This window comes from Leishmania infantum, chromosome 19 (assembly GCF_000002875.2).
Source record: "Leishmania infantum JPCM5 genome chromosome 19".
Taxonomy (NCBI): domain Eukaryota; phylum Euglenozoa; class Kinetoplastea; order Trypanosomatida; family Trypanosomatidae; genus Leishmania; species Leishmania infantum.
The window spans coordinates 199,765-213,583 of NC_009403.2; the positions used below are offsets into that span (position 1 = coordinate 199,765).

The 13,819-nt window shown below is 60.9% G+C and overlaps 3 protein-coding genes across 3 annotated transcripts; all 3 read left to right on the forward strand.

Moving 5' to 3' along the window:
* Positions 1-364: 364 nt before the first annotated feature.
* LINJ_19_0520 (conserved hypothetical protein) lies at positions 365-1,846 on the forward strand (the record flags this gene model as incomplete). The annotated part of the gene is made up of 1 exon (XM_001464978.1): positions 365-1,846. One exon carries the CDS (start codon positions 365-367, stop codon positions 1,844-1,846), a length of 1,482 nt encoding a protein of 493 aa, XP_001465015.1.
* Positions 1,847-4,865: 3,019 nt separating this feature from the next.
* On the forward strand, positions 4,866-7,094 carry LINJ_19_0530 (conserved hypothetical protein; the record flags this gene model as incomplete). Its single annotated transcript, XM_001464979.1, has 1 exon — positions 4,866-7,094. One exon carries the CDS (start codon positions 4,866-4,868, stop codon positions 7,092-7,094), a length of 2,229 nt encoding a protein of 742 aa, XP_001465016.1.
* A 3,935-nt stretch (positions 7,095-11,029) lies between these two features.
* Positions 11,030-12,235, forward strand: LINJ_19_0540 (metallo-peptidase, Clan MG, Family M24; the record flags this gene model as incomplete). Its single annotated transcript, XM_001464980.1, has 1 exon — positions 11,030-12,235. One exon carries the CDS (start codon positions 11,030-11,032, stop codon positions 12,233-12,235), a length of 1,206 nt encoding a protein of 401 aa, XP_001465017.1.
* Between the last annotated feature and the right edge of the window lie 1,584 nt (positions 12,236-13,819).

Here is a 13,819-nt window from a genome sequence, read left to right on the forward strand (position 1 = left end):
GCGGCAGCTTCGCCCTGCTCCCCTTCACTGACTATGCCTTAATGATTACCTTCTTTCTTCTCTCTTCGACTCGTGCACCGTCGACACATCGAATCGCCACCTCTGCGGCTGCCACCACGCAGCACAGGCAGATCTCATGAGCACCGTCTTTACAACCAACGCGTGGGAGCGCAGTTCACCGTTCCAGCCGAACAGCGCCGCGCATACCGACAACGACTCGACGATGGACGCCGGCAAGCTGAGCAGCGTTGGCTTGCCGTGTGGTCGTGGCATAGACGAGGTTGCCGCTCAGAATGGCCAGCCATTCAGCCACTCCGCCGACGCTTTACCGGCAGCCAGGGGCCCCGTTGCCGAGACGGATGTGATGATGGATAGCGGCGTCGCCACCGTGGAGTGCGCTCTTGTGTTGGCCGAGAGCAACAAGTGCGGCGCCGTCGTTGTCGCACATCCACCCGCCACCTTCCCCGGCCTCTACAAGGACGTGAAATACTCGGTGCGCACCCTCTTCGCGCCGCCAAAGCCACCCAGTGAAATGCCACCACGAGTGAAGCGGCAGCCGCGGCGCGGCCCGGTGTACGACAATGACATCGTCACGGCGGGCGAACGGCAGCATCGCGCCCAGCGAGAGGTGAGTCGGATGTGGCGAGGGGTGCTGTGCCGCCGCCGGCTTCGTCAGGCTCGCACGCTCGCCGAGGTGCTAAACAACCGCGCCCGGTGTATCCAGTGCTGGTGGCGCAGTCTGCAGGCACGGTGGCGACTACGGCAGCTGCGCGCTATTCGGAAAGAGTGGGCGAAGGAGTTGACGGCGCGCTACACTGCGGACCGAGTCGAGAACACCAAGAACATCATCTTCTGGCAGCACTGCCGTTACGAAGGCGCCGCAGTGCTCATCCAGCGGGTGTTGCGGTGGCACCTGCGCGAAAAGCAGCGCTATCTGTACCAAATGGAGGGCGTGCCGGAGTCGGAGTGGCCGCCGGCGCTGGAGCGGCCTCCCACCCGCAAGCGCCGCCCGTGTTTCGCATGGCGGTACCCGCGCCCCGCTGCAGATGCAGGCGGTGATGCACTGGCCGCCGACGAACTTTCCGGCACGGATGATGATGCGCTGCACCATCGCACCCTGTTGCAGTTCCGCAAGGTCAGGGACCCGGTTCCACCGCCTACGCAGACGGAAGTGGAGGCGATCAACGCCAAGACACGAGAACGGATCGCGCAGCGGGAGTCGGCGCTGGCGGCGCCAGAGGTCCTCTCTCGTGCTGAGTGGAAGACGGAGAACATCCGCCACGAAGACCTCGACTTCAACGCTGGCGTGTTGCAGCGCCTGTACCGTAGCAAGCAGGCCACCATCAAGGCCCGCACGAGGCAGCTGACGGGGGAGTACTTCGACAAGACCGCGCGCATCATCGCGCGGACGCTCCGCATGCAAATATTTATCAGGCGCATGCGCAGGCACCGAGCGAGGGTGCAAAGCGAGGTGAAAGCTCGGATGGCGCGGCACGATGCCGAGAAGATCGAGGCCCTGAAGGTCGAGGCTGTGTGGCAGCGCGAGCTGATGGACGCGAGCGCGGCGTGCATCCAGCGGTGCTATCACTGGTACCGCTTTGAGCGCGATGGCGTGGTTCCAGCCTCCTACGCGGCCATCAACGTTGTGCCAACAGCGCCGCCGTACGGCTTGATCAACGAGCACATACAGCGGGAGCGGGCGATGCGGTGGGATTCCATGAACTTGATGGAGCAGCACGAGCTAGAGAAGCAGCGGCACCACATGTACCTCCGCTACGTGCCGGCAAAGACGATCGTGTGCAAGCGCACGGGCCGCTTTGCTACCGCGCCGCAGGCTGAGCTGTGATGCGGCGTGCCGGAGCGAGAAGGTGCAGGGACACACGGAGGCACATGCAAGCATCCGTCTTGTAGCCCACATGCGGGAGAAACGCCACTGCGGTCGTACTGTGTGTGTGTGTGTGTGTACGTCTGAGGAGTTGCCCAGCTTGGCTTCTCTCTTCTCTTCTATGGAGACAACTTTTTTGTTGATGTATTGAATCGATCTATGTTTTTTTTTTTTTCGCTTCTGTTGTATGTGTGTTCGGCCCCTTCCACGCCTCTCCCCTCCCGCTGCCCTCTGCCCTCACGGTCGCAGCCTGCGTTTGTTCACCGCTGTCGCTGTTCGGGTACCACCGTTTTTCCGGACACATCAGCGCCCCACACACATACACACGCACAGACACAACGCACATCTTTTTTTTTTCTTTTCGCTCTCCTCACTTCCCTGCTTCCATCATCGGAAGCGAACGAAGAAGAACTCCTCCGAAAGTATGTAAAGTACGCCCCATCCGACATGTGCACACATGCGCATGTATACATGTGCGTGCGTGTTGGTGTTGGGATGTGTTGTCTTGCTGCGGCTTTTTGTACATGTGCGTTTGTACTCTTCTTTCGTTTTATTTTTTCCTGTATCTCCCCGCATTAACGTTGCTGCGAGTGATGGCTGAAGACGGATTTGGTCTAGCATGTGCGTGAGCGTGCTCGCGATGGCCGCGACGACAGTGACGACGCAAAGGGAGGGGAGTTGCGAGGCGGAAGGACACCTCCTCCTCCCTGTCATCGTTTTATTTTTCACTGCTACGCTTTTTCTCTCTGGGATGCCCCCCCTTATCGCCCGCCCGCCCTCCTCCCCAGTGTCGCGTAGGGTGCATGTTTTGTCCCCCCGGCTCTTTTCACTTCCGTGGAACTCTCTCATGTACATATGTGTATTGACATGCGCGTGCGCGTGCGTGTGTCTGTCTGCCTCTGTGTGTGTGTGTGCCCGTGTTGGTAGCTTTCTGCCTGCTCTTTTCGCCCCCCCCCTCTCCCCACCATCACCATACGCACCGCTACACAGACATGAGCACACGCTACGCGGTGTGATGCGCCCCCCCCCCCATACACACACCAACACCACCCTTTTCCTGCCTCCCTTCCTGATCACCGCACATGGCACGTATCCACCGCCTGTTCTCATTTCTAATTTTCGTCTCTGCATGTGTGCGACGATATTGCAACGGATCTGAACGGTGTCCCATGAATGATCTGCCGCCTGTTGTTCACCGTGTGAATGATAGGGAGCGGTGCCCACCAGCGGCATCCCCTCTCGGTGGGCACGCTGACAGCCAGCCCCCTCCTGTGCACGGACATACAAGGTGTGACGGTACATCGGAGCTGCCACAGCGCACCGGTTCAGCAACGTAGCTTCGTGAGGCGCTCGCCTTTGGCGTCGCCGCGGTGGCTGCGCCCCACTAGCTCCCGCTCTCGCTCTCTCCTGTGTACCGCTCAGCAGAGACCACTCCACCCCTCCCCCTTCTCTCCCATCGCGGACCTCTTCTGCTTCCCAACCGCCCCCGCGCTTCTTCCTTCCCTTCGTGCACACCCCCGACCCACGACCACACCACCATCACCATCACCGCCACCTCTCGCTCTTTCTTTATTTGCGCGCGCGTGCACATTCTTTCACAGGTGCGGCACCATCGTACGCATCTTATTCCCGTCCGAGAACACGCGCGCGCATGCAAGGCACCACGGCAACCCCGTGCGTCGACCTCTGCCCGTCCCTCTCCCTCTCGCACATTTGATGTGAGGAGACAAAATCCACAGACAAGAAAAGAAGCGCGGCTTGCGCGATAAACTGCAACGGGTGCGTCGCGCGCTGTCCCTCGCCCCCACCGATCATAGCTGGTCTTGCTTTCCCTGTTCCTGTGCGCCTTGGCTGTTGGCCGAGTGCGTCTCTAGCACCCCGTTTTTGATTCTGTGCACGGCCGAACGTTGTGAGCTGCGGCGCCTCTCTGCTGGAGTGACTCACATGGCCGCTGATTTTGTTCCGCGGCCACTCGACTCATTTCATTGTCCTTGTCGCGCTGCCCCGGCCTTGACATCTTTCCCTTCGCTTGTTCTCGGGTCGCCGGCTCCATTGGTTGACTCTATCCTGTGCGCGTGAGTGTGTCGGCGCGTTGGTGCGCATTGCTGTTTTTCTTCGGCACCCTCATCCCCCGCGTGTGCAGAACCCCGCCGCCACACAGCTTCCTCCACGCTCCTCCCTCTCCTCTTCCTCATACCCAGAGACGGAGAGCGAGACGCGGACGAGCGGCAGCCCAGCATTGTGTGTGTGTGTGCGTGTGCGTGTGTGGGGGGGGGGAGGTGTGATCGAAGGTGCGCCAGCCCGACCGCGGCGCCCTCACTTTTGCGCACCTGCCCCGGAGAGAGCGACGAGCGAGCGAGAAAGACAGGCTCGCGAGGCAAAGCCAGTTGCTTTGCCTCGCTGCCCCCCTCCGCCCCATACACGCCGACGACACACACGGATCAACCATTCGAAGCAAGTGCCCAGACACGAACGATACGCGCAGTAAAGGTCGCGGATGGACTTCATGCCTGCGGAGCACACGACTCCGCCGTCCTCGGCGCCACGGTTACCGGGTGGTGCCAGGAGTGGCCTCACTCCAGCCTACCTCGGGGCCTTGCGCGGCGTTTCCTCGCCACCGCCGCAGCGGCCGCGTCTTTTTGCGCGCGCGAGTGTCGGACGCGGGTCGCCTCCGCCGCCGGCTCGGTTGGCGGCGATCTCGTTGTCAACGCCATGCGTGCCGCTGCCCAAGCGATCCCCTTCGGAGAGCGTACCCCGCAGCTCTGTATGTGATAGCTTCAATCGCGAAGAGCGCGGTCTGCCCGGCGCGTGGTCGATTGCGTGTGGCAAACCCGCTGGCGCACGTCCGCCGTTGGCTGTGTCGCTCTCTGCCTATGAAGGCTTGTTGCCGCGCGTGGGTGATGGGATTTTCGGCACCTGCGTGGCCGACCTCAACTCGGCACCGTCGTCCGCTCGCGTAGAGCCACTGCTCAGTTGCAAAATGGGCCCCGCTGGCGCGCTACACACACACGCGGCGAACGGCTACAATAGTGTGGCCAGTGAGGGGACGGCGGCGGACGACAGCATCAGCTCCGCTGCCGGCGTCACAGAGTTGTTGAGTGCCGCGGAAAGCACCGCCGCGGTGCCGCTCATGCACAGTATTGGGAGAACCAAGCGCCACCGCATGGCCAGCTCCGCCGACACGCAGCACAGCTTGGCAAGCAGCACGCTGCCGCCCCCGCGTTGCCATCGTACTTCCGGCCATGGCAGCGTCGACGCGGAGTCGGCTCCTCAGCGTGATGTCTGCTTCGGCGCGTCCATGACGGGCGCTCTGCCGTCCTCGGAGGGACTTTACCTGTCCGATGGCCACGACGAGGATGCGGATGGCGCGCCGAGGCGCTGCGGTAGCGGCAGCAATAGCAGCCGTGGCGAAGTTAGCTACCGCGCATCGTCGATTCGCGCCAGTGTCGCGGGCGTGCCTGGGAAGCTCGACATGATCACGCCACAGGCAGGCCAGCGCGCGTTTGACGACTCCGCGGCGGGTGCGCAGTGCCTAGTCATCGAGGACAGCGTTGACACGGACGCGGTGGTCACACCTGCCCAGCTGCAGCAGATGAAGGCCGAGGCAGCCGGAGGTGGCGTGCATCGGCGCACCTCGGACGAGCTATCGACGCTCTATGAGAGTCGGCTCGTCACCGCTGACGTGCTGCGCGACTGGACGGGCTGGGAGGATCTTGACCTGGTGCTTACCGCGCAACTCCGTGTGGATGCGGACGCCATGATCGGCGTTGACCAGATTGGGGCACAGTTGTCGTCGCTTTCATCGCTGAAGCTCAACGGCTCACGCATTTGCCGTGTACGCCAGCTCGGCACCGGCTTCCACGCGTTGAAGTATCTGTGGCTGAACAGTTGCCACGTCACGGATTTGTGCGGCATCGCGGCGTGCTGCCCCTCACTGGTGGAGCTTTATGTCCCCTTCAACCGCGTGCGCGATGCCACTCCGGTAATGGCGCTGTCCGCGACGCTAGAAGTTCTGGACGTGGAGGGCAATCTGCTCGACGACGCAACAGACCTTGGCGCTGTCCTCGCTTCCTTGCGTGGGGTGCGTGCGCTGTCCATACTTGGGAATCCGCTCACGTGCGAGTACCAAGCGCGTGTGCGAGACGCATATCGGGATTTGCTCGTCGAGGGGGGACGCAGGGCGTGCGCGAATACGGCGGCGTCTGGCGACGTGCTCTCCCCAGTGCCGCCGCCGAGTGAGTACAAGCCCTTCTCGCACGTTCTTGCAGCCTGGGTGCGTCTGCTTATGCCGCAGCTGGAGACGCTCAATGATGCTGCCATCGACGTCTCCATCACCAGCTCCTGCGCCTCGTTCCCTCTGCACGGTTCATCGTCAGAGGAGGCGAGCCGACGGCTCGCAATGCCGGTTTCGACTCACGTGGACCCGCTGGATGACGCCTTGGCCGAGGAGCTTCGACTGGTAGAGGAGTGCGTGCGGGACGCCGACGCTTTCGACGCTCTTCTCGCTGCCCTCGATGAGGCGAACCGGCACGTCTACACGCGCCCCTCCACCTCGTGCAGTGGTGCGCAGCCGCGTCTTGCCCCGAGGACCGCCATGGGGGCTGCTCGCCCCTTCACCTCACGGTGGTCTAGGGCACCCGTCCGACTCGGTTCTTGTGGAGGCTCGACGACTGACGCATCAGTGCTCACGACAGGGGCGGTACTAGCTGGCAATGCGACCGCGAGCCTGAGACGCCGACTAGCGGCGTCGTCAATGTCATTCAACGACGCAGCGCAGGACGACCCGTCTGCCACCAACGGCTCTGCTGCCGACCCCGCTGGATGCAAAGGCACGAGTGTGCAACGGAGTGGCATCTGTGAAAAGGACTCAGGGTACTGTGCCTCTGTGACTGCCACCTCCGCCATCGACCTGGATGAGGATGCTCGCATCGCCGCGCTGCTGGCCGATGACAGCGAAGAAGAGGAGTGGGAACACTTCAAGGCGTCGCTGCTTCGGTCGAAATCCACGTCGGCAGCGTCCATGCCGAGACTGGGCGACCCCATGAGCACATCAGCGGCGGCAGCGGCCTCCTACCATCAGCTTCTCTACACACAGAACGAAGAAGCTGCCGCGACGGCAAGCACGGTGCAGGCTGACGGCTTCGAAAAGGAGCTACGCACGGAGCTGACGCGTCTACGGATGCGGATAGCGAAGGAGAGTCGAGAATAAGGCCATGCTGCAGACCATTCGTTTTCTTTGTATTATCACTTCAGAGCCTGTGTATGCCCGCCCCCCCCTCCCCCTCCTCCTCCGCCTGGGACTGTCTTTACTGTTAGGAACAACGGCGGGTACGCCGTCAGTCCAGTTGGATCCTTCACCGATGTCCTCGCTCCGTCTTTTTTTGTTTGCGTTTCTGCCGTCGTCCCCGTGTGTGTGTGTGTGCTTACGTTGGCTCTTCCCCCTTCTTTGTTTTGTCTGCCCATTGTCGTTGTGCTTGAACGCATCTCCCCCTCCTTGTTTTGGCTTTGCACGACGTTGAACAAATGGAACCATCTTCCTCTCCATCTTGCCCGTGATGAGATGCTCATGTACATACAGAGAGCGAACCGTGTGGCCCCCTCCCCCCACCCCACCTCCACACAAGAGAGAACTCACAGAAGCTTTTGTATTCTTATTGGAAGTCCTTTCTTCTTTTCTTTGGACCCACCCCCCTTCTCCTCTCCCCCTCCACCTTTTCTTATGCCCTGTTGGGCAGCAACATCAATGCACATACACACATGCACACGCAAAAAAGTTTTCGTGTTTCTCGACGTTGAACCGACTTTCTCTCTTGTTTTTTTTTTTCGGCCTCCCCTCCTCCCCCTCTTTCTGTGATCATCATCTTCGCTCTTTAGACACGTTGTTGCTGCTGTTGTTGTTGCGTGCTGTGTGTCGTGCGTGGCGCTTCTTTCCTTTTTGTCTGTGTGTCTTGGCCGCCCTTCCCTCTCGCCCCTTCGTGGTCCGAAATATTTCCTTTCCCTACCGTGCAAGTATGCGTGTGCGTTTTCAAAAGAGGCGAGTTGGCTGTCCGACGACACTGCGAGCTACCGTAGCGTCTCCGCCATACACTCCACCCCACGCCCTACTCTCCCGCTCTTGCTCTCGTTCGGGGATTTTTCTTCGTCCCTCAGTGGCTACACCTGCACACTGGAAGGGGACGTCCGTGACATCTCCCTCCATCCCCATTGCAATGCTGCATGCTTATCCTTCCGCGCACGCAGCGGCTTCTCTCTATGTAGAGGAGCAGCTGTTTAGCGCCGCATCAATGGCCCCGTCATACCCCTCCCAAGCGCGGTTCATGGCAATGCCGACGGGAAAGGGAGGAGAGGGAGCGCAAGGACCACCGGCTTCTCCTTCGACGAGCGCGCGCACACATACATGCACACCTACACATCTATCTAGACTGGTGTTTCGGGCCCCAGTTCCGCTATAAACATGTTATTTTGCCGCAGCACTTTCGCTTCACCGACCTCTTTATGTGTTTTGAAGTCTTTGTTAGCCTTGCCTTTACTTCATTTTGCTTTTCCGTTTCGTGTGCGTGAGTTGGATCACCCTTTCCCGATGCTGCTGCGACTGCTCCGGCCACCTTCCTGTGGCTCTCGTATCTCGTTGTTGTATTGCTTTAGAAAGTGTTGCGGGTGCTCCGTCGTCTGAGACGTGACGTGCTGCTATCTTGTTTGGTAAGGGTGACCTCGCGATGCCGGTTTTTTTTTTCCATTTCCCGTGTTGGCGCGTGCGCACAGCTATTCATTCTATAATGGCAGACGGTTTGGACTTCCACGCACACTATCGCTAGTCCCACTGGCTGAGTAAGGCTCGGTGACGAGTTCTCGAGTACAGACGAGTTGAGGCGTGACATGCGTGCCTTCTCTGCTGCTCAATCGTGCCCGCATCTCCTGTTCTCTTGCCCTCTCTCGTTCCTTTTTTTTCTTGCACATTGCTCCAGCTCTGCTTCCTCCATTCGGATAGGCAACGCGTGTGGCAGTGCTCCCATCGGGGGATGGGGCCGGGGACGAAGGCGAGCGGGAGGCAGAGGAGACGGCGAAAGGGCGAGCGAGAAAGTCTTCTACGTGCGCATCTAGGGTGCGCGCCCGCCTCTTACTCCACCCGTCGCCGCCTCTTTCTCTTCCATCACCGCCTCGCCACCCTCCACCACTCCCTTCTGTCTTTCTCTTTCCAGTAGTTGGGTTGATCTCCAAGTCCCTCTCTACCAATGTCTCCAACCCGTCCTTTCCCCATTTTTTTTCTCGAGATCTCCAAGTTACGCTATGTGTGTGTGTAGAGTCTGTGGCACCTTCGCTTCCTGTATCGTGCCTCTCGACCCTCTCTCTTTCCTTCCTCCTCGGCCTCTGAGTGTATGTGCTTCTTCTTTTAGGGTGTAGGTTGTTTGTACATGTGTATGGCATGTCTTTGTATGCCTGTGTCTGCATGTGTGTGTATTGTGTGCCATCCCGTGCGCGTGTGTATGGGTGTGCCGGATAGTGGCTGAGCCTCTCTCTCGTCCTTCTTTCCGAATGCCCTTCATGCTATCATGGGCCCCTCTCTGTGTTTTCGATCCCCGACTAGCCTCTCTCTCCCCTCTCCACGTCTTCTGTTGTCGCTGCATGCGCATGTGTGCGCGTGTTGGCCGCCACTGGCGTGGTGCTGCACGATTCGGTGCGAGTGCCGTTCCTGCCAACACGCACGCACATGCACGCATCCTTTTATACACGCGCCCCTTTTTGTACTGGCCTGTTCATGCCTGCCTTCACCCCTCCCTCCCTCCTCATGCTTGTTTGCCCGGACGGCATCTGGAAACGCCTCAGTGGGCGGTGCCCAGGGTCCGCGGCCCACTCTGTGTGGGGAAGCCGGACAGCCCCTCTCCCCTCTTATCCCTCCCAGCGCCGAGCCACACCTGGCGGTGGCGGGACCAAGCACCGAAGGCTTTGTGGATTCAGTGCGGTGCGTCGCTACTGCCGTCGGCGGCGAGGTCGCGGACGGCGTTGCGTCGGAGCGGACTGCGACCGTGCACGCGCTTGTGCCATGGACATGCTAGTCAGCGTGTGAAGGTGGCTCGGACGTATGGCGCCCGCGGCCCTGACTGGGTAGTTGTGGGGAGCCTGCGCCACCCGGAGGGATGCACGAGGCGGTGACCCGCCTAATGGGAGGCGGCTGTGGGGCGGCCTGCGGAGCCGGTGGGGGTGGGGGGCCGGGTGTGTGTATGGGGGATTAGGTTGGTGTTGTATGGCAGTACAATAGACAGACGTTGGAAAAGAAAACCACGGTCGAGTCCCTGCGCCTTCTCGTTCCTCTTGTGTTTCTCTTGAGCGAGTGTATGTTTTTTTTCGTCGTCACGATGCCATCAGTGTATCATGTTTCGCACCATGACCACCCGCTCCTCTTGCCCGTCTCATTCGGTGTGCCGGTATTGCTCGGCGTCAGCGCACGCCTGTGAGGGAAGTCCACCACATATGATACTCCAATCCAGGGCAGGGTGTGCTTGTAGTTTCAAGCTGGCCAGAAGGAAAAAGGGAGGGATATCATGATTGTGTATCGACAGCGGAGGAGGAGCCCCTTGCCCGTTTATAAGGCAAAGTCCACACGAGAAGAGAGCGCTGCCTCGCCGTCGAGCATGCCGCACGACGCCCGCTGTCGTGTCGTTGTTGCCCCGCCTCGTACAAGCAACACATGACACAATGAGCCCACCGGCGCCAACACACCGGCGCGGTGAGCGCTTGCGCCGGAGGGGATCGCACGGGATGCCGAGCGAGTGGTCGCCGCCACCTCAAGTCGATGATTCCTGCGCTGCGCCTCTCCTCCTTGCCTCAACTGTTGGTCTGTCCTTCTTGTACGTCTTCACTTCTCTCCGGCCAACACGCAGCAGACCACCACCACGCACGTGCGCTGCAAGGACCGTGGCAGCACAACGCCACCGACACCGACGAAAGGGGGAAAAACGCAAATACACACACACATATATACTCATTTGCCCGGCACGCCAAGCGCTAAGAAGTATATAATACACAAGAGCCGAGACACACGCACACACAGAGTAGCTGCCCCATCACCGCCACACGCACCCTGCACCCTCCTGCCTCTTTTCGTTTCTTCTCGCTCAAGTACTTTGGATACTTCCCTCCCCTATAATGCCTTGCGAAGGCTGCGGCGTCAGTGAGGCCGGCCTGCAGTGCCCCACCTGCAAGAAACTGAGCTTGCCGCCGAGCTTCTTCTGCACGCAGGACTGCTTCCGGGCGCATTGGGGAACGCACAAGCTGAAGCACACCGAGATGAAGAACCTGCCCGCCACGATCCCCACAATGACGGAGGTGGACGAGCGGCTCTTCAACTTCACGGGGCCACTCCGTCCTGGAAAAATCACGCCACGCCGTGCTGTGCCAAAGGAGATAGCGCGGCCAGACTACGCGGAGCGAAACGACGGCGTTTCCGAGTCGGAGGAGAAGGATCGAGGCAGCCACCGCGTCGTTGCACACAACCTCAAGAACTTGCACGAAGACTACAACAACGCCGAGCTGCGCCGGAGCTCCGACATCCTCAAGATCAAACGTGTGAATGCGCTCTCGCGTGAAGTGCTGGACATCGCCTGCGCGGCGGTGAAGCCGGGCGTCACGACGGACGAAATTGACCGCATCGTCCACGAGGCGACGATCAAGCGCGGCATGTACCCATCGCCGCTGAATTACTACAACTTCCCCAAGTCCGTCTGCACCAGCGTGAACGAGATCATCTGCCACGGCATTCCAGACAACCGCCCACTCGAGGAGGGCGACATAGTAAACATAGACGTCTCTTGCTACCTCGACGGCTTCCACGGCGATTTGAACGAAACGGTGTTTGTCGGCAAGCCAGACGAGGAAAGCGTGAAGATTGTGCACACGGCGTACGCCTGCATGATGGCCGGCATCAGCGTTGTGAAACCGGATGAACTCTACCGCTACATCGGTGACGCCATCGAGGCGCGGGCGGAGAAGTCGGGCTGCAGTGTAGTGCGCAGCTACACCGGGCATGGTATCGGCAAGTTCTTTCACACGGCACCGAACGTGTGCCATTACAAGGACAACAAAAGCCCCGGACTCATCAAGCCCGGGCACGTCTTCACAATTGAGCCGATGATCAACCTGGGTACGTGGCAGGATGTAACCTGGCCTGATAACTGGACGAGTGCAACGAAGGATGGCAAGCGCACCGCGCAGTTTGAGCACACGATGGTGTGCACACCAGAAGGGGTAGAGCTTCTGACAGACTGGAAGGACGGCATACCCTTTTACCAGAAGCAGCTGAGGGAATGGGGCATTCCGATCCCCGCCGAAGACCCCAGCGAAATCAAAATCTGAGGAATACTCCACGAAACACAGACCGAGGGGAGGGAGGGGGTGGCGGGCTGCATTCCCTCAAGACCGTGAGCGCGTTCTTGGGAGGAGTGTGCCTGCTGCCCCTCTTGTGGTGCTGTGGGTGAGGAGACGCGTTGGGAGTCTTTCCCGCATGCCTTTCTTTCCTGAGTGCTTCTGCCGCCTGCCCTCGGGCACGGCTGGCGGACTCTTGACGTGGGCGGGAGGAGTCGTGGGCGTAGCCTGCGCTGCATGCAGTGAGGTAGCCATGACGCTGAGCAGCGCCCCACGGTGCTGGCCGGCTCGGTTTTGTGGCGCATCGTCGCTGCAAGCCCGTGCTGTGCAGGGGGCGCGTCACCCCCGCAGGCCTGTAAGGCCTTTGGTCTCCCTCGCTCTCATCATTGCGGCGCAGCAAGAGACGACGGGCACGCCGGTGGCGTCTCGGTGCTCCTCCAGCGGGGCGTACGCACAGGTGCAGGCCCGAGGACCCACAAGTGCGAGCGCTGTGTGCACGCGCTGCCAGCCACCGCTGGCGTGGTGTGTCGCATCCACGCAGGGCGGCACGCGGAGGTCCGCAGAGCAACGGTGAGGCGCGGAGAATGCGTTAGAGGATCCAGACGAATCAACTGCCCACGCAGGGCACGCGTGCGAAACATGTGCGGCATCTCCCACCTCCGACCGTGCGGGCTGACGCGGCGCCGATGCGGGAAGCACGACGAGAGCCCCCTGAACTCGCGCCATCGAGTCTTCCAGACTGGAGTGTGGAGAGTCACTGCACGATCTTGTGGAATGCCGCGGCTTGAGGCGACGGAGATTGCGCAACACGACACACACACACACAAACACACAGGTCGGGTGTAGAGGGTCTCAGCGGGCCCTGGCCTGCAGCTGGCCAACGTCCTGCTTGAGGTCATCCGGCATGCAGGTGGGCCAGCCCCCCTCCCCCCACCCCCTATTACCCGCACGGCAGACGCCACCGCTTCCGCCCTCGAGTAAGGACCCGGACGCAGCCGTGGGGAGGGCGGGGGGGCGGTGCAGCGGAGGCGGGTGAGCAGTGGCTGCATCTGCGTCTGTGTTGCTGGCATGTGTTCGTGGGCGGGATCGGGGCACGGTGAAACGAGAAGCTCTTCACGTACTGCTTTAGTCGGATGACGGGGGAGGGGACACCTCAGCCGCGCAGCAGGATCTACCACCTACTGTTTTGGAAAGCCGATAAGCCCCTCTCCCCTCTTATCCCTCCCAGCGCCGAGCCACACCTGGCGGTGGCGGGACCAAGCACCGAAGGCTTTGTGGATTCAGTGCGGTGCGTCGCTACTGCCGTCGGCGGCGAGGTCGCGGACGGCGTTGCGTCGGAGCGGACTGCGACCGTGCACGCGCTTGTGCCATGGACATGCTAGTCAGCGTGTGAAGGTGGCTCGGACGTATGGCGCCCGCGGCCCTGACTGGGTAGTTGTGGGGAGCCTGCGCCACCCGGAGGGATGCACGAGGCGGTGACCCGCCTAATGGGAGGCGGCTGTGGGGCGGCCTGCGGAGCCGGTGGGGGTGGGGGGCCGGGTGTGTGTCTGTGAGGTTGGAGGCAGGGCTGTGCTG